Raw genomic sequence first — 23,488 nt, forward strand, 5'->3', positions numbered from 1 at the left:
TTTCTTGAGCAAGCTGTTTAAAATTTCAAGAAAAAACTTTTGCTAGAAACAGGTTCTTAAAACTATAATCATTTGGCCAAGTTTTTTAGAAAGGCTGTTTAAAATGTGCAATTAAAAATAACTATACCTCAGCTTTTCTGAGGGAGGCAAAGGAAAAGGGGGCAGGGAAGGGGAAAACAAAGAATAAGGAAATGTTTAGTGGTCTTAAACCCAGTCCAAAGAGCTGAAAGAAAAGCATTCCCTCAGATAATGGAGCCATTAGAAACTCAAGTCCTTGCCACCATCCCTCACAGGGGCTTTCCAAAAATCTAATTCACTCTCATCTACAAAACAAAGGACATAGAAAATAATTTTGAGACTTGCGGCCAAAGGCGTAGTTTGGCTAGGTTTCCATGCATTCACACACCTTCCTCCCTAGAAATAAATGAGTTAGTGCCTCCCACTCATTTCAGTAGCAGATCTATACCTTCAAGCTGTCTCCTTCCCATTTTCTGCAATAACTGTTCTAGAAAAAAATGTTCATGCAGTTTCAACACATTTTATTATATTTCTGTATGCATTACTCTCAAAACATATCACAAGAAATGATCAAACCACTTAAAACCTTCAAATAAAAAATCTGAAACAGTTTATGCCCACAATTGTACATATTTATAGTTAAGAAACATTCTTTATAAATATTGTTTCCTCTGTAGCAAGTTAATACCATAATTTAATTACAAATGGATAAATATGGCAACGGATATTTACAGAAAGAAGGGTATTATTACGGAAAAGCTAACAGCACGACGTTTATTCCCCCACCCCCCCAACAATCTTTCATACAGGAACTAACAAATTGAACTTGCAAAAAGCACTAAAACATCACATGTAAACCCAGCTAACAGAAAGATACATTCACAAGCATTGGTGGTGGTGGTGGTTTTGTGTGTGTGTGTGTGTGTGTGTGTGTGTGTGTGTGTGTGTGTGTGTGTGTGTGTATGTGTGTGTGCAAGTGCGTGTGAGCGCGGGCGCGCTGTGGATCAGTGTGTAGAAACAGAAGGGAGACTTTGGCACGGCTCGTTTTTTTCCAGTCTATAGTTGCATGAAGTTTACAATCAAGTTGCCTCATAAAAAGAAACACAATATTCAATACCACAATACAAAATAAACCATTTTCTTCCACATTACTTAAAAAGAAACCAGGTAAACTAAAAAAAAAAAAAAAACATAAAAGAAAAAGCCCATCACTTGGGGAAGGAAAGAAAGGCAGGGAGGAACGCAATCCGAAGTTACAAATGGACACACTTCTATACACCAGGAAGCCATTAAAACCACCTCGGAGAAGGAAGGAGGAGTCCGCTATGTACAGTTTGTCAGGGCTGGGAAAGGGGTAGGAGGGGAAGCGGGCACGGGGTAGGCAAGGGGGGTTTGGTTCCATATTTTTTATGGGTTTTTGTTTTTAAATTTTTTATTTATTTTGTTTTCAGCTTCAAAGACTCTGGAAGAGATATTTTAGCTTTTCATGCCTAGATTAATTTTTAAAAACTCTTAAAAATCCTTCTGCTGGTAAAATTATCATCATAAAAATCAGATTCATAATTTTAACAACGCGGTCACAGGGGTTGCCGCCAGGGTGGGGGCTGGGAGAGGGGGAGAGGCCCCGGCCCCTCACACGTACCATTCATTGAAGTTGGAGGAGAGGCCGCTGTGGCCCCCGGCTGTCCCACCGCCCCCGCCGCCACTGCCGCCACCCCCGCCGCCCGCCCCGCCGCCGCCCCCGCCGCCACTGCCGGAGCCGCCACCCGCGCCGCCGCCGCCGGAGCCTCCGCCCCGGTGCACCGCGGACACCGCCGCCGCTGCTGCAGCAGCCGCCGCCGCCGCCGCTGGAGAAAGGTTGGAGCTACCCTGCGGCTCGGCGCTGGGGGACACCAGCCCCGGGGGCGTGGACGACTCGTAGCCGGAGCTGGCGGCTGGGGAGGACTCGGAGCCCTGCGGGGAGGACTCATGGACCTGCAAGACAAAAGCCAGGAGAGACCAAAGGGGACTGGGTGTGAGTGCAGCTGCTGTGGGGCCGGGCCCCGGGGGGGTAGGCCCCCCCAGAATTACCCTCGCCTTCCCAGGCCGGCAGAGGCTGTCCAGGACTGATGTCGGCCGGCCGGCGCCTAGCGCTCCTCCCGGCCTCCCCGGTGGTACCTTCATGTGTTTCCGCAGCGAACTGGGGTGCGTGTAGGACTTGTCGCACATCTTGCACAGATAGGGCTTATCGGAGGTGTGGACGTGCATGTGCTTCTTCCTGTCGCTGCTGTTGGCGAAGCGCCGGTCACAGCCCTCGAACTCACACTGAAACGGCTTCTCCCCTGCGGACGGCAAACACGGGTACTTGCTGCTGACACCCAGAGCCCCTCCACCCCAGAATCCCCACGCACCCTGGAGGGTCAAGGCCACTGAGAGGAGGAAAAAGGGACGAGAAGGGTTACCTTAAACAAGTTGGATACCCTCCGCAGCAGAACTGAGGTCAATTAACCACCTTCCTCACCTACCAGTCCTTATTTATTTGGCATTTTACTTTTCTTCCTGACTGACAACTGTATCTTCAAAATTATAATGAATCTGGGATAGCACCTGGCCCTGCCTGCCTTTATACAGGGCTTCTTGGATTCGCAGCTTCTAACAAGTGGTGTGCCATGGAAAAGCTGTTATTATGACAAAATATTTGGGGCATTATCAAAATCACACAGGCTGCTGGGCTGCTGTCGGTTTCTCTCTGGGGCCAGTAGGCAATTACATTTGGAGTTGCTGTGTGTTGTTTGGGGACCGGGCTGTGGATAGTCACTGGGCCAGAATTTTTCATCCAATATTCTGCAAATTAAACTAATTATAATTCTAGTTTCGGTTCCAGTGTTTTAATAACTTGGGTAAAAGATAAACATTACATATAAGGCAGTATATCAAGCGGTCTGCAGAGAAACACAGGCTGGGGCTGTGGGGGTGGCAGGATTAGCAAAGGCTTTCAAAAAATCTCCGTTTTATTTTCTGGTGGTCCCGGCATCCTGTTGCCAGAATTCCAAATGCTTGGAGTCATTTAGAGGTGTGAGAACTCAAACATCCTTCTACTTGGAAAGGGGACCATTCAACGTTAAATTCCATTAGCACCTAAATTGTTTTTTAAAAGACATCCGCTCAAGACAGAGGACTCGAAAGCGAGCATTTCATGCAAATAAATTTCTCAAATTTAAACCTTGTTAAAAGCTTGTCTGGCACCTCGGCTCCCTCCCTTCCCGGAAGAGAACAATAGGCCGCTGGCGCATCCCCACTTCGGAGTAAATATTGACGGGTTAAGTTGCTAAAACATTTGGCTTTCTTTTAGGAAATCGTCTGGCACGATTTTGGCGGGACCTGGTCATAGATGAATAATCTATGAGGCGAGAGGCTAGTTCTTTTGCGCCTTTTCTCACGCGACTGCCCGGAGGGGCCGCGCAGCCTGGGCTCTCGCTGACGGGACTGCTGGTCGAGGTTTGGAATGCAAACCCTCTGGTACGCATTAGAGAATTTCACAAACTGCTGCGAACCCACCGTAAAGCCCCGAGACTCACACCGGGATGAACTTTATAAACACTTTGGAAACCAAAAATCCTTTACAACTTCGACTCACACCAATCTCACTTAATGGGAAACAGTCCCGGGAAGGGCGTTTGTACCACGAATAAAAGAGATGGAAAAATACAACCCACTCAAACACACTCGGAGCTGAAAAGCACATTGAGACCAACTGGCAAATCCTCTCTGCGCTCGATTCCCGGGAACCGGGTTGGAGAGCGGTTTCATTTCGCGGTTCTTTTTTTAAAGAGCGGAAATTGTTAACCCGGGCTGAGCAAACTAAAGAATTACCACCGTCCAAAGCATATATTTGATGTTACCCTGAGCGTTTAAAACTCAATTTCCGCACATGGAAAAACCCCAGTCCAATAAATACTCTTTCCTTCTCCAACAAAAACAAGCCACTGGCTCTCTCGCACACACACAAATATCTCCTATCCCAGGGCAGGGGCTGGCGGTCCGCGCATTTCTCCCAGCCAAACAGCCACAACCATTCTCCCCTCCGCGCCCAGTGCCTGTGTCGGCCCGCGGTTACCTGTGTGGGTTCTTTTGTGGATCTTGAGGTTCTCGGAGCGCGCGAAGACCTTGCCGCAGCCCGGAAAGGGGCAGGGGAAGGGCTTCTCGCCGGTGTGCACGCGGATGTGGTTGACCAGTTTGTATTTGGCCTTGAAGGGCTTGCCCTCGCGCGGACACTCCTCCCAGAAGCAGACGTGGTTGCTCTGCTCGGGGCCGCCGACGTGCTCCACGGAGACATGGGTCACCAGCTCATGCATGGTACTGAAAGTTTTGTTGCAGCTCTTCTTGGGATTGCTCAACTGCTCGGGGTCGATCCACTTGCAGATGAGCTCCTGTTTGATACACTGCTGCCGCATGTAGCGGAAGAAGGCACCAGGGTGGTGGTGGTGGTGGTGGTGGTGGGCCGCGGCCGCTGCCATGTTCATACCCATGTTCATATTCATGGGGCCGTACTGGTTATGGAGCTGCGCTGCCGAATAAGGGTCGGTCCGCGGGCTGGCCACCTGGCGATACTGCTCCGAGCGCCCGAACACCTCTCCGGGCAGCCCGAGGCGCATCTGCCCGTTGAGCACATTCTGCGAGCCGTGAGGCCCGTGCTGCTCCGGCAGACCGGGGAAGAGGAGGTGGCCCTGCGCGTCCGAGTGCGCGTGGTGTAGGCCGCCCGCTCCCGGGCCGAACAGCCCGTGTTGCCCGCCGCCGGGCGCCGAGTCCCCGAAGCCGCGGCTACGGAACAGGAAATCCCGCGTGGAGTTGAAGGGCGGCCCAGAGTAAGAGCCGACGTGCGCGGCATGGGGCCCGAGAGCTGCGGCCGCAGCGGCGGCTGCGGCGGAGCCCGGGTAGGCTCCGGGGCCTTGCGACGTGAACGCCGAACTCTGGCCCGGGGACAGTTCGTGCGCGCCCGGGTTGAGTTTAAAAGCGCCCATGTGCGCGGCCGCCGAGTCCACGAAGCCGTTCTGCGCCGCCGCCAGGCTCAGTTCGCGGTCTTGCATCTCGGCGGCCGCCGCCGCCGCCGCCGCCGCCGAGTGGTGATGGTGGCGCGCGAAGCTGCCCACCCCGATGGCCGGGAACTGCGGCCCCGCGTCCAGGAGCATGGCCAGCGCGACCACCCGCCCCGCCGGCCCCTGCGAGTCCCGCGCCTCCTCGGCACCCAGTCCCGCCCCGCTCGAGGCGCGTCCAGCAGCCGCCGGGCTCCGAGCCCAGGCGGCGGTGGTGGTGGCGGCTTCAGCCCCGGGAGCCGCGCTCCAGTGCCCGCCGCCGCCGCCGCCTGGATCTGCCTCGGGCTGCCGGGCTTCGAGCGAAGGCGCAGAGAGGATGAGGAGGAGGAGGCGGCGGCGGAGGAGGCGCGGGAGGAGGAGGAGGAGGTGGAGAAGAGTCCAAAGCCAGGCGGAGAACCAAAGTGTATTAAAGGAGCTGCGGCGGGGGCGGGCGGGCAGGGCAGGGGAGGCGGGCGGGAGGAGGGAGTGGGAGGGCGGCGCGGGGAGCGCAGCGGAGAGGGGGGCCGACGGGGGGCGAGCGCAGCGGCCCCCACCTCTGCGCGCACCGGCGCGCGCGCACTCACGCCCGGCGGAGCCCGAGCCCGGCCGCGCCGAGCGGTGCCCGCAGAACGGAATCACAGCAGCGGCTGCGCCACGGTGCCGGAGTGCGGCGGCTGTGCGCTGGCCAGGCACGCGGCCGAGGAGAGAACGGAGACTCGGTCCGCGATCGGCGCGCCGGCCCGGTGCGCCCGCGGCTCCACCTGACCGCGGCGGGGGCGCTGGGGCGGCGGGCGGAGACCCGGCGCCTTCTCCGCGCTCTGCTCTGGCGGCCGCTCTCTCCCCCGCGGCCCTACTCGCGCCGCCCTGCGCGCGGCGGGTATTGTTCGCCGCCGCGACCGCGGTCCTTAGCCCTTCTCGTCCTCCGCGCTTGGCATTGGTTGCGCCTCGTGGTAAACTTGCGGCGGCCACGGATTCCCCCAGATGAAGGAAACTGCCACGCCGCTCCCTCTTTCTTTAAGTTGTGCGGGAGGAGGAGGCGGGGGAGGAGGGGAGAAGGGGGCTGTGGGAGGGGAGAAGGCGATCGGAGGGAGGGGAGGAGGGGAGGCCGGCCTGGAAAACAATAACAATAAAAAAGTGATCTCCAGCTCCTCCCTCCCTCTCGCCGGCCCGCTCCGGCCGCCGGGCTGGGAGCGCGCGGCTGCACCCGCAAGGACAGCGGAGTCCGCGGCCGAGCAGGCGCGAAGAGGCCACCGCCGGCTCCCCCCTCCGGCCGCGGGGGGCTTCCCTCGCCACTGCCTCTGTTTACTTCAGTGGGCGCCGCCGCTGCCAAAGCCTTTTATTTTTTTTGTCCCCTCCTTTTCCGCTCCCCTCCCCCTCGCCCTCGGGTCTCCCGCGCGGGCCTCCCTCTCTCCCTCCCTCCCGCGTCAGGCCTGGTCTCCCGGTCACGCCGCCCCTTTAACAGCGCTCACTCCCCGCCCGCCCGCCCGTCGCCGCCATTGGCCGCCGTGGCCCCGTCAATCCGGCGCCCCCGCCCCGAGGCCGGCCCGCCCCCTCCCCCCGGCGCTCCGGGTTGCCCCGGCCGCCGCTGATCCTGGCCACTGGCTGGCTTCCCGCTCTCATCCTGCGCGTCTGGCCCTGTGCCTTCCTGGCCGGGCCAGTCGCGGCGCTCCCCGGAGGCAAGCGGTTGGCGTAACGCGGGGCCGGGCCTCGGGGTCACAGCGCCCTTGGAGGGTTTGGCTCCCTGCATCGCGTCCTTCCGCAGAGACCACCGACTTCTCGGGCATCCGAACCGCTCCCGGGGAGCGGCCGAAAGTGGTCACCCAGGTCGCTGGAGAACGTGGCTAGCGACCTGGCCGCGGGGCGGGAGGCTGCGGACGCCGGATCGCTACAGGCTGGGGGCTCTGCCGGGAGCGCGCCGCGGGGAGGGGCGGGCCGGGCTCCTGACCGGTTGACACGCTCGCTGCTATCCCCGCACCGCATACACACTTTGTGAACTTGCTCTGTGGTCTTGAAAACACAGGTGCAGGATGGTGGGCCTAGATAAAGGCAGCCGTACCCCGTCCTCCACCCTGGACACACAGCCACCCGCCGCCCTCTCCCAGGCCGTGGCCCCCGCCCTCAGCTCGGCATGTTACACTGCCCCGGCCGCCGGCGTCCTGCTCCGATTACAACAGTATAAACACTGGGCAGCGGCCCCCGCGAGGGAGGGGGTTATGTGGAAGTCGTTTAGAGACAGTGTCACCCTCTGGGTGGAGGCCCAGAAGCCCGGGCGTCTGCCACGGTGGGGTGGGAAGTGTGGGGACGCCCGAGGCGCGCGGCCAAGGAAGGCCCAGGCTAGAGTTTAGCCGCGGGTCAGGCTTCGCTCCCGCGGAGAAAAAGCCTCCGAACTGGTAGGAATCAAGCGTTCTTTAGGTATTTAGCACTTTCTCCGGGAGCGAAGGACCACCCCCACCCCCTCCACCGAGCGGCGGCGGGGCCTCTCGGCCACCCCCGGACCCCGGGTTGGCGGGTGCGGACATTCCCTGCCCCGCCGAGGAAAAGCTCGAGCTCCGGAGGTAACCGGAGAGGGGACGGCGAGCCCGGGGCCTGAGGAGGTGTGAGTGGAGGGCCGGAGGCCAGCGCCTTTCTTCGCCTAGCTGGCGTGGAAAACTGCTTTTATTTACGGGTCTCCGGGAGTGGCAACAAATTCAAGAAAGAGATAACAATCCACATGCAGTTCAAAATTTCACACTGAAATGGAATCAACAAAAACGCGGGCAGACCACTCCAGCTCGCTGCTGCAGGCAGGGCCCGGGCGCTCCCGCGCCGCGGAAGCAGCCTCTGCAGGCTTCAGCGGGTCTCTGCAGGTCGGGGCTGGCCGCAGCCCCGGGCCTTCGGGGCCCTGTGCCCTCCCGCGGGCCCCTCCCTGCCCTGGCGGTGGGCAGGAGGGAGGGAGGCCGGGGGTGCGGTCCGAAAGCCCGGGCGGGCGCCAGGAAGGCAGCAGGTTCTCGCCGTCACCGAAGGGAGGAAATGTGTCTCTACACACCTCTCTGCCCGGGGGGGTGGGGGGACGGGTGGGGGGAGGCAAACGCCAGAGTGCCCCCCCGGGGCAGAGAGGGACCTGAGAGAGAAAATACCCCGGCAAAAAGGCCGCCCTACTACTCTGACTCAGGGACAAACTGCCCCGCGCATGGCCTTTCACGTTTGTTCCCCTTATTCATCAATTTAGGGGGGGGAGATAATTGGAGAAGCTTACTCCAAAAATGCTTCCAAAGGAAAGTATTTTCTTAGAGATTGCGGTGAGAGTAGCAGTCCTGCACATCCAGAAAACCTCACTCCCCCCTCCACTCCTCGGCCTTCCCCAAGTTGGCCTCCTCTCGCGCTGCCCGGCCCCTCGGCCCTCCGCTCCCGCCGCGCGCTCCCCTTCGCTCGGCCGGCGCCGCACGCCCGGCCGCGAGGCCCGGTGACCGGGCGGAAGCCCCAAGGCCTGCCGAGCCCCGCGGCCGGGCCCTTCGCACCGGCCTTCCCGGCTCCAGTTCCCTCTCCTCGGACAGAGTTGCTGAGCCAAGTTCAAAGTCACGTCGCCGTCCCTTCTCAGAACTGTTGTATTTCTCTACAAACCGCAAAACCCCTCTTCCTCGTGATCCAGTATTCTCTTTCCTATTACTTTCTTTGAAGAAGGGAAGGGGGAAAAAAACCTGCGAAGGCTTTCAGAGTCATTGCCTCAAAACAGACTTAGTTCCTTGGCGAAAGAGAAAAGATCGGCCAAGCTGAGTTCCGCACTGTGCGAGCGAACCGAGTTTTTCAACAGGTCCCTGGACGGGCCCCCTGGGGCGGTGTCAGACCCGCGGGGCCCAGGACTGGCTCCATCCGGTAAACATGTTCCCTCATTGTAAGTTTTCCAACGGTGTTCTTTCGCGATCTCACGGAGCCTGGGCCAGGCGGGGCCGGAGCCTGGAGCTGGTGAGCGTCCGCCCGTGCTGGCTGCTGCGGTGGCCCCGCATGGCGGCTCGGTGCATTTCCCCGCAAGCGGAGGGAGTGGCAGTGCGATAGAATTCAGGTGTCTCCCCAAACCAGAAAACCCATCAACACCCGGCCACCCATTCACAGGGCACCTCGCAGAGGTTCGTGGGCCTCTATGAACGGTTGTCTGACTCCTTTTGCAAAGCAATGAGTATTTTGTGCGTACATATGTCAAAAAACAATGTATGCATATTCTCACACACACCTAGACGTTAGCCAGGAGAAGGCAAATGCAGACAAACAAAACTGACCTTTAAATTGGAAAGTAGGAACTCCATAACCATACCACTCAGACTTTTCATTTTCTTCTTGAAGAAAAGGATGGAAATGGGGGAAGAGATGGGAGAAACAAATGTGCAATCAGCCATCAATACACACCAGGAAAAAGATTTCACAGGATTTCAACACCATCCTCTTTATCACAGACTCATAAACTCAACAAGATCACCAACAGGATATTAAGTTGCAGGCGCCCATTGATTCAGCCCCCTCAACCACTCCTGGGTTGGGCGCCCCCTGACCGGTGAAGGACATGTGTGGTGGGGGAGCCCCCTCTGTGAAACCCACCTAGAACAAAAGTTCTTTGTCAGAGCTTTAGAGCAGTGTAATGTAAAAGACGGGGAAATCGTGAAAATCTCAGCCAATGCTGTAACTTTTAAATACCATCTTCAAGAAGGAGGAGGTCAGTGGAGGTGGGAAGGTTATCATAGGATAAGGCCCTCTCCAGTCTGCTGAAAGAACTTCTCTTCATCCTACAGTTAAAATTTACTGTTACGTAACTGGGTTTATAAAAAGTCTCGGTATAAAATAAATGTTCACTAGCAGTTTACTGATAGGGATGCAAATGTTTGTGTATTGGTCATTGGGGACTTAGAAAAAAAAAAGTAGTAGCTGAAATTTCTATGTGACAGCAGTTGCAATTTTGCTAAAGGAAGAGAATGAATTGGCCTTACTTTGTCCCCTTTCTCCTGATGGGTGTGTTTCTACTGCTGCAAAACAAAAACAAAAACAAACCAAAAAAATAGGAGGCATTAGGTTGCATGAATGTGTTTAATTATTTGGAGGACCATTATCCTGCAGGCTCCCAAGTGAACTACATCCAGGCAGGCTGAATACCAGTGTCAGGCGAGCAGCTTTCCAATAAACTGCAGTATTATCGCAATAGACTTTGTAATACAATTTATGCTGTCATTCATAAATAACAATGCCATATGTCAACCATATTGCTTACACAAGTAAATCCATCAACGTGTTACTATTTGATTTACCTCAACAGCTTTTTCAAATATTGAAGTGTAGATATTGGAAGGGGTGGGCAGTGGGGGTAACTACCCACAAAATTTCAGATTAAAGAAAAACGTACAACCTCTGCTCCTCCTTTATTCCCCATGGAAAAACATCGTAAAGGATAAAGAATGAGGAAGAGGAGAAGCAGGTCTTGGAGCCAATATAAATAAATATTGGACGGTTACATGAACTGTGAACACATAAAGGAGTTTTGTGGCTCCTGTTTCAATCTTCTAAGCAATTTTAAAATACAACATTTAGGCATTTTCTAAGAAAGTACCAGTCCTAATGGTCAGATATGGGTCAAAGGCCATTTTCCAATAACCCCCATCTCTGAGGGTAAAAATGATTGATAACCAGATGAGAATATTTGCTGACAGGTCAATTTTACTCAACTTATTTTTTAGTAGTGGGGAAGTAAATAAAGAGAGCCATAATTCTTCAAAGGCTTATAAGCACCAAGGTCAGGTGCACATGGCATAGGTCCAATTATTGACTATCGCAAACCACCCATCTAACGTCCGACTAGCACCACTCGGCCCCAATTTTCCGCTTTTTTTTTTTAATCCACATTAAGTTCATATCCTTGAGACAGGGATCATACACTTTAGCAAGGGGCGCATTCTTGATTACTCTTAGCCCCCAGTATCCGTGGAGCCTGAGGATCCAGCGCGAGCTCACCGGGGCGGGAAGAACAGGCAATCCTCGGATAGGCGCTCGGAAACGCGCTGAGAAACGCGCGGCTCTTCGGAGCAGACAAGACCCCGGGGCCGGGGCGCAGCTCCCACGGGGTTGGATCGCAGGTGGCTGGGGCGGGTGGGTGGGGACACGTTCGCTGCCTGGTGCAAGCCAGGCGGGCGCCGGGTACCTCCCTGCCTAGACTCCAGGCAAGCTGGATTTCGGAAAAGCTCTTGAACCCTATGTCCTCATTACTTCCGGCCACAACAAAGTTCAACTGAAATGCAGCTTGGCGGGCTTCTTTGCCCACCTTGCCCGGGATTGAGAGAAGTCTGAGGCACGGCCTCTCTCTTTCCAGTGTCTGCTAGTGATCCTCCTCCTCCCCGTTGAGCACCCACCGGCGCCCTTGGACTGGGGCTTCAAAAACCCTTTGATTCAGGTGCTCGGGGCACCCTGTCCGCCCTTGAACCTGCCACTGGCAGGGCCCAGATGGCACTAGGCGCTCCAAACGAGCCGGGCACCCAGCCCTCTGCAAGGAGGCCGCCCCCGCGAAAACCACGCGGGAGGACAGCAGGGAAGCAATCGCAAGGGCAATAAAAGGCAGCCTGGAGGACCCCCAGCTCCTTTCTCGTCCAGCCCACCGTCCCCGGCTCCCTCCCCACCCCCGCTGCAAGGACAATTAAACAAAGGCTCAAAAGCCAGGAAATGTCCAATTCACTTCCCTTAGAGTTTATTAATTGCCCATACCCATCGCCAGGAAACTTGGCTTGCGTTGAGGGACGAGTGGAGGGCACCTGGGAGCCGCAGCCCGCCCCCCGCCCCCCGTCCCGGCTCAGCGCAGCGGGACGCCGTGAGCGCCAGCCTGGGCGGCCCGCATCTTGGGCCCTGTCGCCTGCAGGCAGCTGAGCGCGGCGTGGTCGCCGGGTTCCGACCAGCTGGGCGTTTACTGTCCCTCCCCAGCTTCCTCATGCCTCTGGGGCTGGGAGGAGGTTGGGATTCAGGGTGCAGCCGAGGAGTCTGGAAATCGATGCTTCTGCAAGAGCACCTGTTGACCCTAGAAAGGGCATTTCCGTGGATTAACACGTTGCTGCCCCCACGCTGAGCACCTCCAGTGCAAAAGCATAGATAAGGACATGAGTTTTGAGAACCCTCCCTAGGACCAGCACCACCGTGAAAACACGGGACTCAATTCACAGAACTGGCATAATGGCTTCCATAACACGCCGTTTGTAAGAACTATTATTATTATCTTCAAAGCCCTAAAAATTGTTGGTGTTTATTTAGGAACTGCGACAGTTATTGGGTCCTTAGAAACCCAGGATGTTAAAGGGGGTTTGATTTGGCTTCCAAATGGCTTGGAAAAGAAACAGCGCACCTGGGGTCAGGCGGGTCATCACAATAACAAAAAGCGCGTCTACAAAATAAAAAGCTCTTTTATAAAGAAAGGCAATCCCGGAAATCCACTGCGAGCCTTCCTGATGACCATCTAGCTAGGCCTATTCTCAGGTTTAATTGGCAGGCGGTTTATTGGCGCCTTATTGGTGTTGATTGAAATTTTGCTCCCAGTTCTTTCTTTTAAGAATTAGCATCTCAAGTCGATTTACCTGAGTCAATTATCTTTTAGGGTCTGGGTTTGGTCATAAATTTGCAAATATTCATTAAACACACTTTGTAAATACCCCTCTTTCCTGCCACCACCCAAATCTCTATTATTTCCTAAGAATGTCTTTTCTTTTTTAAGGCTTCCATAAAAAGAATTGATCAGGGAGCTATGTTTGAATTAAGACATATTAAATCGATGACAGATACATATCACGCTGCGTTTAACAAGAGTTGTACAGGGAGGCGGGTTCCAGATTCCGCACGGCTCTCCTGCACCATTATTCACATTTTTACAGCCTTGCCTTCATGCCTTCACCCATTAAACCATTAAATTTCAGCAATTCAATAAAATAAAGCAGTTATAATTTTGAGGAAAAGCTATTTTGAAGGGGGTGGAGGTACCCATTTTATTGCACAATAAAAATGCTCAACAGACCGTATTAAAGGCTAGGTTGTGTTTATTTTTTCTTTATTTATTCGTTCTTTTTGGGGGAGGTTTCTACTTATAACCTGCAAGATTGAACACTCATTGCAATTACCGAAGTACTGACGCTCACTACCAAGAAATTAAAATAAAGGAAATAATGTTCTGTGAAGAAATGAAGATAGTGGCGACAATTGCAAATGTGATGCTTTCTCCATAAACCTTCCCTAGAGATGGCATAATCCGTGCTCCTCCACCTTCGTTTGTCTTGAGATGTTTTAAGTCTTTGAAACGAAAATTGTGTAAGGATTCGCTCTTTCCAAATACAGATGTCCATCTTGTATTATCAAAATTTTTTCGTTGTGTTTGCCCTTATTTCCCTGTATTTGAACTTCATTGAAGCTTAAAGAAGCCCATTTGGAATTTGATTGTAGTAGTGTCTTTGTCAGTCTTATAAGAGAACTGACATTCCCAAGGCTCACAGGAAGTTCCCTGATAAACGTTGCTCATACCAATGTAAATAGGGCTTCCGAATCAATTCTTTTGAAAATATTTCTTCTCACTTCCCAGAACCATCTCCCAGATGATAGCTTTATAAAGTCTAGTTTTACTTGGACTGCAAACGAATTAAGCTGTTTTAAAAAATGAAATTTTAATCTTACCACTTTTTAAGAAACAAGTAACTTTATGCAGGGCAGCAAAATGAAAATTAAAAACCCTGCTTGATTTTTCAGCATCTTGGAACATCACAAAATTAAAAGAGGCTTTCTCTTTAAAAAAATGAAGTGACACTTTTGGGCAGAAAGAACCCTAAGGTTTGTGGGATGCCACATTTCCCAGCCCCCACCCCAAAACGATGCAGAAACCTATTTCTTTTAAACTGCTTTTATGATTTTCCAATAAGACGTGTCTCCTGCCAGATCAATGATTAGAAAGCGATAATAAGGTGAAAGGTATTTCGTTAGTAAATAGATAGCGAAGATATTGCTTGACTTTAAAACCCATTATCTTTTGGACCCATTCTAATTTGCAGTCCTTTCAAAGAAACTGAGGCACACATATGGAGTGCGTTCTGGACCGGAAAAAATTCTACTTGAATGACATTGTTTATTTAGCTGCTTCACTCTGGAGAGATGCTGTTTGGCCTGGCCTGCCGCTGTATCTCAGAAAGGGAAAAATTAGAATCGGGGCCGGGTGTTTCTCTTCCCGGTCCCCCCACCCCCGCATTTAATTGGAAATGGCAGATCTAGAACCGATGAGCAGTGGGTGAGATCACACTTCCAGCCAAAGCCTTTGAATCATGTGGAAAGGGACTCCATGAGCTAAAAAGTCGGGGTAAAGCGGTTCCTTTCGGGAAGTATTTGACCTCACCTGGTGTTTTGCGGAGCCAAATCAAACTGTTTTGCAACCAATTGGACTTTAATAACCTCCCTCATTCCTTCTCCTGTGAGCCCTACGCGAGCGTTGGGCAGTTTGGGTGTTCTTCCCAAAAGAAGTTTGTGGCATCACCTCTTGGAAGTAAGATGCCGGGCGTTCACTCTCCTCCCGCAGAGAGCAGCACGGGGGCCTTCCAAGCGGGTTGGTGCAAAGTGTTTGATGCCGGAAGAACCACGGCGTGCGGTGCAGCAGAGGTTTTTGAACATGGGGGCTGCCCCCACCTCTTGCTTCTGGGGGGAGTCCCGAACCCTTGCCCACTCGGCGCCCTTCGGCCGCGTGCCGGCGCACGCTCTCCGCGAGGCGCGTCCTGGGAACGCGGGGCGCTGCGCGCGCAGGCCCAGCGTAAACTTTCTGTCAGTGCAACTTGGACATCCCCCGGGAGGCGGGGACGAGGGGCTCCGCGGAGAGGCGGTGCGAAGGGAAAGCAAAGGCGGCCGCGAGTACAGGGGCGGGTCCCCGCTGGGCCGAGGGCTTGAAAGGGAGCCAATCGGGCAGCCGTGGCTGCTGCCAATCATGCGGCTTCCTCCAATCCCACCCGTGCCATTTCCAAACTATCGGTCCCACTGAGCAGCTCAAATGTGATGATCGCTCTGCCAATCGCTGGAGGACAGACAGAGTGGGAACAGGAATAAGCAGAGTTAGGAAGCCAGGACAAAGAAGTTAAAGAGAGCCTGATACATACATGTTTTTGAAGGCGAGCAGAGGGAAAAAAGTACCCCCAGTGAGGGTCTGCGGGTCTTATTGTGTAGTTCTGATGGAGCCCCCTTTGAGCAAGAGGAACCAGCCAGTGCCGAGATTAGCGGATTTGGCAGCTGCTCAGGCCAGGCCGCTTCAGAATATGACAGGTTTCCCGGCGCTGGCCAGCACGCCCGCCCACTCCCACCTCCGCGCTGCAACCGCGCACCTCCGCCCCGGGGATGTGGGCTCTGACCCCGGCGTGGCCAGCACTCCGCTCGTACCCGAGCACATGGCCCAGGCGAGCGCGCCTGGCCTCAGCCCTCCCTCCCAGGCCAAGGCCCCGGCGGCCGCCGCCCGCGCAGCAGCCTCGGTCGCGCACTCGGGCATCCGCACCTACGCCGGCAGCGGGGGCAACCGCAGCGCTAAATCCTCCGCGCCCCCGCCCTCGGCCCCTCCTCTTCCTCCCTCCCCTTCGCCCCCTCCCCCTCCTCCTCCTCCTCCCCCTCCCCCTCCTCCTGCCCTCTCGGGCTACACCACCACCAACAGTGGCGGCGGCGGCAGCAGCGGCAAAGGCCACAGCAGGGACTTCGTCCTCCGGAGGGACCTTTCCGCCACGGCCCCCGCGGCGGCCATGCACGGGGTCCCGCTCGGAGGGGAGCAGCGGTCCCGCTCCGGCTCCCCCCAGCACTCGGCCCCGCCTCCCCGCTCGGCCGGCATGTTCATCTCGGCCAGCGGCACCTACGCGGGCCCGGACGGCAGCGGCGGGGGCCCCGCGCTCTTCCCCGCGCTGCACGACTCGCCGGGAGCCCCGGGAGGCCACCCACGCCCGCTCAACGGCCAGATGCGCCTGGGGCTGGCGGCGGCGGCGGCAGCGGCGGCGGCTGAACTGTACGGCCGCGCCGAGCCTCCCTTCGCGCCGCGCTCCGGGGATGCGCACTACGGGGCGGTGGCGGCCGCTGCAGCAGCCGCCCTGCACGGCTACGGAGCCGTGAACTTAAACCTGAACCTGGCGGCGGCGGCTGCCGCCGCAGCGGCTGGGCCGGGGCCCCACCTGCAGCACCACGCGCCGCCCCCGGCGCCGCTGCCGCCGCCGGCGCCCGCGCAACACCCGCACCAGCACCACCCCCACCTCCCAGGGGCGGCTGGGGCCTTCCTGCGCTACATGCGGCAGCCAATCAAGCAGGAGCTCATCTGCAAGTGGATCGACCCCGAGGAGCTGGCCGGGCCGCCGCCACCGCCCCCGGCCGGCGGCGCCAAGCCCTGCTCCAAAACTTTCGGCACCATGCACGAGCTGGTGAACCACGTCACGGTGGAGCACGTGGGCGGCCCCGAGCAGAGCAACCACGTCTGCTTCTGGGAGGACTGTCCGCGCGAGGGCAAGCCCTTCAAGGCCAAATACAAGCTCATCAACCACATCCGCGTGCACACCGGCGAGAAGCCCTTCCCCTGCCCCTTTCCGGGCTGCGGCAAGGTCTTCGCGCGCTCCGAGAACCTCAAGATCCACAAGCGCACTCATACAGGTGGGTGTCTGTCCCCGGCCACGCCGCCGCCGCCTTCCGCGCCGCCACCGCCGCTTCCGCTGCTGCTTCTCTTCCTCCCTCCTCCTCCCGGTCGCCTTAGTTTTTCCCTCCTTCTGCTGCTTCTCTTCGCATACGTATAACCCGGACATGTGACTTCTTTTTTTTCTCTCCCCCCTTTTTTTCTATGAATAAGTAATTCGATAGCACACACAGGCCCCGCGCTGGGTTCCCACACGGTGGAGTCTCCAGCGCGCCCGCAACCCCTCCGTCGGGACCGGCAACGCGCTCCAGCCGCCGCCGTCGCCGCCCCGGAACAGAAGCAGCAGCAGCCGGAGCAGGAAGGAGACAGGACGGTCGGCAGCCCCCATCCGCCCGGCCCCGGGAACCTGGGGGGGGGGGGCGATGGGGGAAGGGGGACCGGGGACGCTCCGGTGGCTCGTCCCTTCCCAGCCGGTGGCAGAGCCTGGATGGTTGCTGCGCTCTGTGCAGCTGGCGTGCCAGGGGCGTGTGGGATTTACTGCGTTTGGGGGCCACCAGGGCCTTGTCGGTGGGGACCCAACAGGAGGGGAGGGGGTTCGTTCCTTCCGGGGCGGAGAGCAAAATGCCAAAGGAATGGCCCCTAGGCCCCAGAGACCTACCCCTACACACACACTCACACTCGTGCACCGTCACACACCCCATGTACACCTCACATGCACACGCCACAAACATTCCCTCAACCGCCCCCCTCCACTTTCTGGGACACCCGTGTGCCCTGACAAGCTCCGCTTCCTCATACACCCTCACTTACACTTCCTCACTGACACACTTACATACACGCGCCTCACACACATTTTATCACAACTTGTCGTAGAGGGTGCCCGAGAAATTCTCCCCTTTTCGGGAAGTTCTAGTTGGAAGGCAGTGCGAAGTGCAGCACCTGGCGCTCATTGGGACCTTCCCTGTGGAAGTTGGGGGAAGCGCCCAGCGCCATGGGGACCCCTCCCACCCCACACCCAAGCCTGGCCTTCGGGGGTGCCACGGCCCCAGGCGAGGAGGGCGGCGGCGACTCGGGGCAGTGGGATGGCCCCTGCGGGTCGCGTGTCCCTCTGAACGGCCGAGCCCATTGGGCTGAAGCGCTGGCGAGCGCAGCGCAGTCGAGATTTATAGGGACAGACGATATTAGCCCTCAGAGGACACTTAAGTAACTGGAGTTTACATCCAGTAATTACCTTGGCTGATTTATCGGCGCTGCGGCGGCCAGGAGACCGCGGCCGCGCGTGGGTCCCAGCGCCTGGCCGTGGCCTGGGCCTCCGGGGGCCCTGCTGGGGGAGCCGAGTCGGGGTGGCTCAGGGCTGCCGTCTCCCGCTCTGCCCTTTGCTAGTCGGGATCAGTCCGCCTTAAAGACTTAGCCAAAAGGAAACTTCCCCCGAGCTGGCGTAAAGTCTCCCGGCCCGCTAGGCCTGCTGCTCGCCCTCCTGCCCAGCACTGCCCCACGGGCCTCGGGCCCTTCCCGCCTCCCGCGTAGACCGGAGCCAGGGCCGATGCCGCCCGGGGAGCGGGGCGGCGCTGGCCCGGAAACTGCCCTGGTGCCCCTCCGGCCTGGTCGCAGGCCGCGCCCCGCTCGGCGGTCCCCAAGGCGCGGGCCGCGTTGTTTTCTGGCCCCGCGTCGCGCGCCAGGTTGCACTCACTGCCCGGCTCCCCGAAGGTCCTCGGGCCTCGCGAGCCCTTGGGGCGGCGCGCCCGCGGCCGGACTCGGACCCGCGCGCGGCGGTTGGGCTGTGCCCGGACCGCTTAGCCCGTAAGTGCCGGGTCCAGGGGGCCCCTCCCTCCACGCCGCTGTCGATTCCGAGGCTACTGGGATCCCGGAGCTGAAGGATCGGGGGGACCGTACACGGCCGCCCGGAAGGCCCACTTCCTGACCCGAGCGCCCCCAGTTCCCTTTGTGGCCTTCCTCGGGCCGCCCGGGGTTCCGCCTGGAGAGGGAACTGGGCAGGCCTGAGTCCGCACGGCGAGCCTCCCTTTCTCTAAAGCTCTCCAGTAGCTAAGTGTGACCGACTGTCAGAAGGTTAAGCGTAAGCACTGGGGTCTCACCCTTTCCAGTTCTGTAGAATTTGTCGCTGCCCTCCTCAAACCCCCTGAAGAAAACAGGCAACTCTTTCCCCCATTCTTTCTTCTGCTTCTTTTTACACCCCTCCTTTATCCCTAACTTCTACCTTTCTTTGCACTCCGTGTCTCCCTTCCCTGGACCTAATTGCATCTCTTCATCGAATGCAGGGGCAGACCAGCAGCGTTCAAACGTTTATTCACAGACCGAGATGTGCAGCATGTACAGAAACATAAGAACTCTATAAACAACTGCATTGCACGTTTTCATAGAATGAATAAAATTACTTAAGCCTCCATATTGAAAAAGGTTCATTACTATTTTTTCTTATGAATGCTGTATTATTTCCAGCCTAAAATTAGAATGCAGAAATCGGGACAAATAACATGTTTTGATTAAAAGTGACTAACTTTGTTTTTGTTGCAGCTCATCTACAGAGGAGGTTGTGATTCATCATTGTGTTATGTTGTGTTTTCCCTTCTCTTTATAGATCAGTGTAGGATGTATATTTGAATAGTATCTAATTTCATTTTTAAACAATGATAATATGCCTCGGCAGGGTAAGTTATATTCCAGGTATTTGAATACTTACTCTCAGATGTGCTAATATACTCTGGCATTAAAACAGTTATCATTGGTGAAATTAAAAAAAAAACTACATGTCAAGTTCATAGATAACTAAGGTGAGAGGGAAAACTAATACTGTTACCTGCTGTCTTTTTTGCATTTTAATGTCAAGGTGTACGGTGGCTGAATTGCTGGTTGTCTTATTAAGCATTTCCACTCTAAACTAGGAAGCTTGTATAAAAGGCATTGTGTTCGTGAGTGGTTAGAGCAACTTAATGGGGCAATGGGCCAAAGGACTGGTAAACAGTCCATCTTTTTTTGAACTACTATGTAGAAAGCTGTCAGAGTAAGTGTACTTACGCATCAGGTAATGCTAGGTTCTGGCTGAGGTGTGTAGTCCTATTAATGTTTGTTAAGGTTCTGTTCTGCTAGTCCCTCAATAGCCTTGCAAGTTGGGAAGAAAGCTGCTCAGAGCGAAGAGGCTGACAGCCTGGTTAGTCTCTGTCCACCCTGGTTTATAAAAAGTCTAGTGGTGGGATTGTGTGTTTCACAGGTCCCTTTATTTCTGAAGAGAGAGGATTTTGTTTTGTTCCCTCCCCATCAGTGGAATCCTGGGGAACACTCCTAAAACAAAATGCCATTGTTTTAATTTTACAGCACCCCCAACCCCCAGTTTACTTTTAATTTAGTGTATGTTTGTTTTTCTTCTCTATTTCTTATATTCTTCCCCCAGGCTGTGGCTTTGGAAGTATCATTTTATCAGCATATATATATATATATATATAATTTTTTATTAAGGTATGACTGATAAACACTCTTATGAAGGTTTCACATGAAAAACAATGTGGTTACTACATTCACCATATTATCAAGTCCCCACCCATACCCCAATGCAGTCACTGTCCATCAGTGCAGCAAGATGCCATGGATTCACTATGTTATCAGCATATATATCTTGACAGGGGTATCTGCTTGTGTTTTGGGGTGTACAGACCCTGAAGGGAGTAAGGATGCCAGTATTCAGGTCCTAATTCACTGTTACATCCTGGACTGTGCTCTGCTCTTTCTACCCAGGCCCCCCATGGCACTGCAGGGGCTGACATGTCGCCTCTCACAAGCCCAGGTTTGAGGAGAGTCACCAGGCCCATCTCTGAGGTGTCCTTTCCCTGCTGCATCCCAGGACATAGGAGTTCAGAATAGGAGTGGGACCAGGAGGTGCTCTTGGAGAGGATGGGAACGATGAGTCCTCATTTCTCAAGTGAGGGGTCTCCTCTGCAAAGCAACTCTTGACCTTCCCTATGTTCGGTTGCAGGGGAAAAGCCTTTCAAATGTGAATTTGATGGCTGTGACAGGAAGTTTGCCAACAGCAGTGATCGAAAGAAACATTCCCACGTCCACACAAGCGACAAGCCCTACTACTGCAAGATCCGAGGCTGTGACAAATCCTACACTCATCCCAGCTCTCTGAGGAAGCATATGAAGATTCATTGCAAGTCCCCACCACCTTCTCCAGGAGCCCTTGGTTATTCGTCAGTGGGGACTCCAGTGGCTGCCCCCTTGTCCCCTGCGCTGGACCCAGCCAGGAGTCGCTCTAGCACTCTATCCCCTCAGGTGACCAACCTCAATGAGTGGTATGTTTGCCAGGCCACTGGGGCCCCCAGCCACCTCCACACACCTTCCAGCAATGGAACCACTTCCGAGTCTGAAGATGAGGAGATGTATGGGAACTCTGAAGTTATGCGGACGATACATTAGAATTATTAGTATAATAAGTGGGAGTCCTTGGACCATATCCTAACCTGAGACAATGTTGAGCCTGAGACAAACCCATGACTCAGACTTGCCACCAGCTCTAATTAGCCCTATTTATTCAGTATGAAACCCTATGGTGTTTGTACATTTAATTAATTTAATTAAGATATTTGGGCTTTTTTTTCCTTAGAAAACAAAAAAAACCAACCAAGCTCACTTGTACATTGCAGGGGGACAGGGCTGGGAACAAATTATACCAAGGAAAATGAGTGAAGTAATTAGGTAAATCGGAATACACACTGCCAATGCAATGTATATTTCTTTAAAAGGGGAGAGAAAGAGCATTAAGTCAGAACTCAACACAGCATCAAGGCCCTCTGCATTTCCTGGAGTGCCTCCTGAATGCCTTTGACACCATAACTTGGGCTTCTTTGGAGCTTCTTCGCCTCCTCCTTGGGTCCTAATTCTACAAAGGCCTCTTGATTGTAACCACATACTTGCTGCATTGCCAACAGATCTTGGACTGTACCTGTGTCCAAAACTACTTATAAAAGCCTTTTAAGTTCTAATACTTGTAATTTTTAATTTCTGCTCTTTTATTACCGGTCTCACCATAACAGTATTTTTATATAGGATTATTTCTTCAGTATCCTGCTTGTACGATTTAAAAAAACAGATGCAGCAACCTTAATACATCTCCATATATTGTGCTACTGTGATTGTTCAAGCAAAAGTGGAGAGAAGAAAGATGCTGCAATGCACAACTGTGAAACTGTGATATTTGATAAAGTAGAAGAAATTCAAGTGCTTTCTTTTTCCTCTATTTTTTTTAAATCTGAAATCTCAGATAATGCCTCTTTACTGTGTCCAATCTGCTTGTGTAATAAAGAGATGTTTTAGATCATAAATTTTTTGGGATGCCAAAATTAACAGGCAAGTCTAAGGAGGTGTGATGTTGGCAACATGCCTATTTTTTTTGGAAGGCTGTTTTCTAAAATGGGCCAACCCCTCTTTTATACTGTTGTGTCAACCTTTTAAAAAGTCTTTATTTTTCAATGCTTGAAGCTGCATTTTCATGCATTTCTTCTACCTGAGCACACAGAACTCTGTCCCATTTTAAAATGACAGTGTGTGAAGGGTATGATTTACATTAAAAGAGGGGAAGGAGTTGCTATACACATTAAATTTTTTAAAAGGTTTATAGTTATCACCAAACACTGATGCATGTGTGACCTTTGCCAGGCCTGTCACGCTAGGATAAAAAAGGTCAAGGGCCTTGGCCAATAACTCTTAGTCTAATTTATTTTCAGTTGGTACAACACATCTTGTGTGCAAAACGTAGTCCATCATAAACATTATACAGACATACTAAAGAGCACTAATTTATCCTCAGAGACCCTGAAGACACCCCCTCCCCAGGGTTTGTAGAAATTTGTTTTGTGTGCTGTGAGTGGTTGATATAGTCTTGTCATTGTTAATAACTTGTATGTGAATGCTATTATTTGTACAGTTGGATTAATTTATTTTTCAGACATCCTTTGTTTTTCCTGGAAGAGTTCAAAGCACACCAAAGATTATATTATACATTTTGGTGAAAGATTGTCATGATCTACAGTTTATTTAAAAGAATAAGGAAAGAAATGGGAAAATATATATTTTTAGCTTACTTGAATGAACAGCATTATGTGAAAACCAGGACTCTTCCTGCATGTCTTTTTTGCATTGTGTTGATGAGATTATTATATATAGTTTATAGATATATTCCTAGTACAGTGCATGGTGCTGTCACTTTGAAAGCCTTTCAATGTCTCCAGATTGTTACAGTGAATATGACTCATGCAGACCCTCCTTTATAAAGAAAAATCATAAAACTTGAATATAAAATAATTCTACATTTTAAAAGTTTGATTTCATATTATTCACTTTAAAAGCTGTTTAAAATAGACAAAGTAAGGTGTGAACTTTGGGGGGGAATAATTTATGTATCGTAAACTTATTAGAACAAAATATTCCTGATTTATGAGTTGTTTTATTTATACAACTTTTTCAATGGTAGTTTGCACTATTTATTATGCTACAGGTTTATTTATTATGAAACAAAGGGATATGTATTTTACGTATTTTGCCATGCATAGGTTAACTCTGCCACAGATTTATTGGTTCCTGATACACCTAAAATAAAAGCTTAAAATGTGTACCTCCAATAGAAAGCAAGAATGATTATGAAGTAAAAAATTTAATAAAGGTATTCTTCCTATGTACTGCTTATGTTTTACATAATGGCACATTTCTGCCATTCTCTTAGACAACAGGTAGCAAACATTGGGGTCTGTGCCCTTGATCTTTATTTCTTAGTGTCTCCCCAAGCAATAAAATATTTTTACAG

The 23,488-nt window shown here is 53.3% G+C and overlaps 2 protein-coding genes across 2 annotated transcripts; one reads left to right on the forward strand and one right to left on the reverse strand.

The window, feature by feature from the left end:
* Positions 1-524: 524 nt before the first annotated feature.
* ZIC2 (Zic family member 2) lies at positions 525-5,525 on the reverse strand. The gene is made up of 3 exons (XM_037024952.2): positions 4,115-5,525; positions 2,176-2,339; positions 525-1,992 (listed from the first exon to the last, which is right to left on the reverse strand). Exons 1-3 carry the CDS (start codon positions 5,184-5,186, stop codon positions 1,651-1,653), a joined length of 1,578 nt encoding a protein of 525 aa, XP_036880847.1. The 5' UTR covers positions 5,187-5,525; the 3' UTR covers positions 525-1,650.
* A 9,015-nt stretch (positions 5,526-14,540) lies between these two features.
* ZIC5 (Zic family member 5) lies at positions 14,541-22,989 on the forward strand. Its single transcript, XM_037024951.2, has 2 exons — positions 14,541-16,697; positions 20,663-22,989. The coding sequence occupies exons 1-2, from the start codon at positions 15,182-15,184 to the stop codon at positions 21,103-21,105; spliced, it is 1,959 nt and encodes a 652-aa protein (XP_036880846.2). The 5' UTR covers positions 14,541-15,181; the 3' UTR covers positions 21,106-22,989.
* The last annotated feature ends 499 nt before the right edge of the window (positions 22,990-23,488 follow it).

This window comes from Manis javanica, chromosome 9 (assembly GCF_040802235.1).
Source record: "Manis javanica isolate MJ-LG chromosome 9, MJ_LKY, whole genome shotgun sequence".
Taxonomy (NCBI): domain Eukaryota; kingdom Metazoa; phylum Chordata; class Mammalia; order Pholidota; family Manidae; genus Manis; species Manis javanica.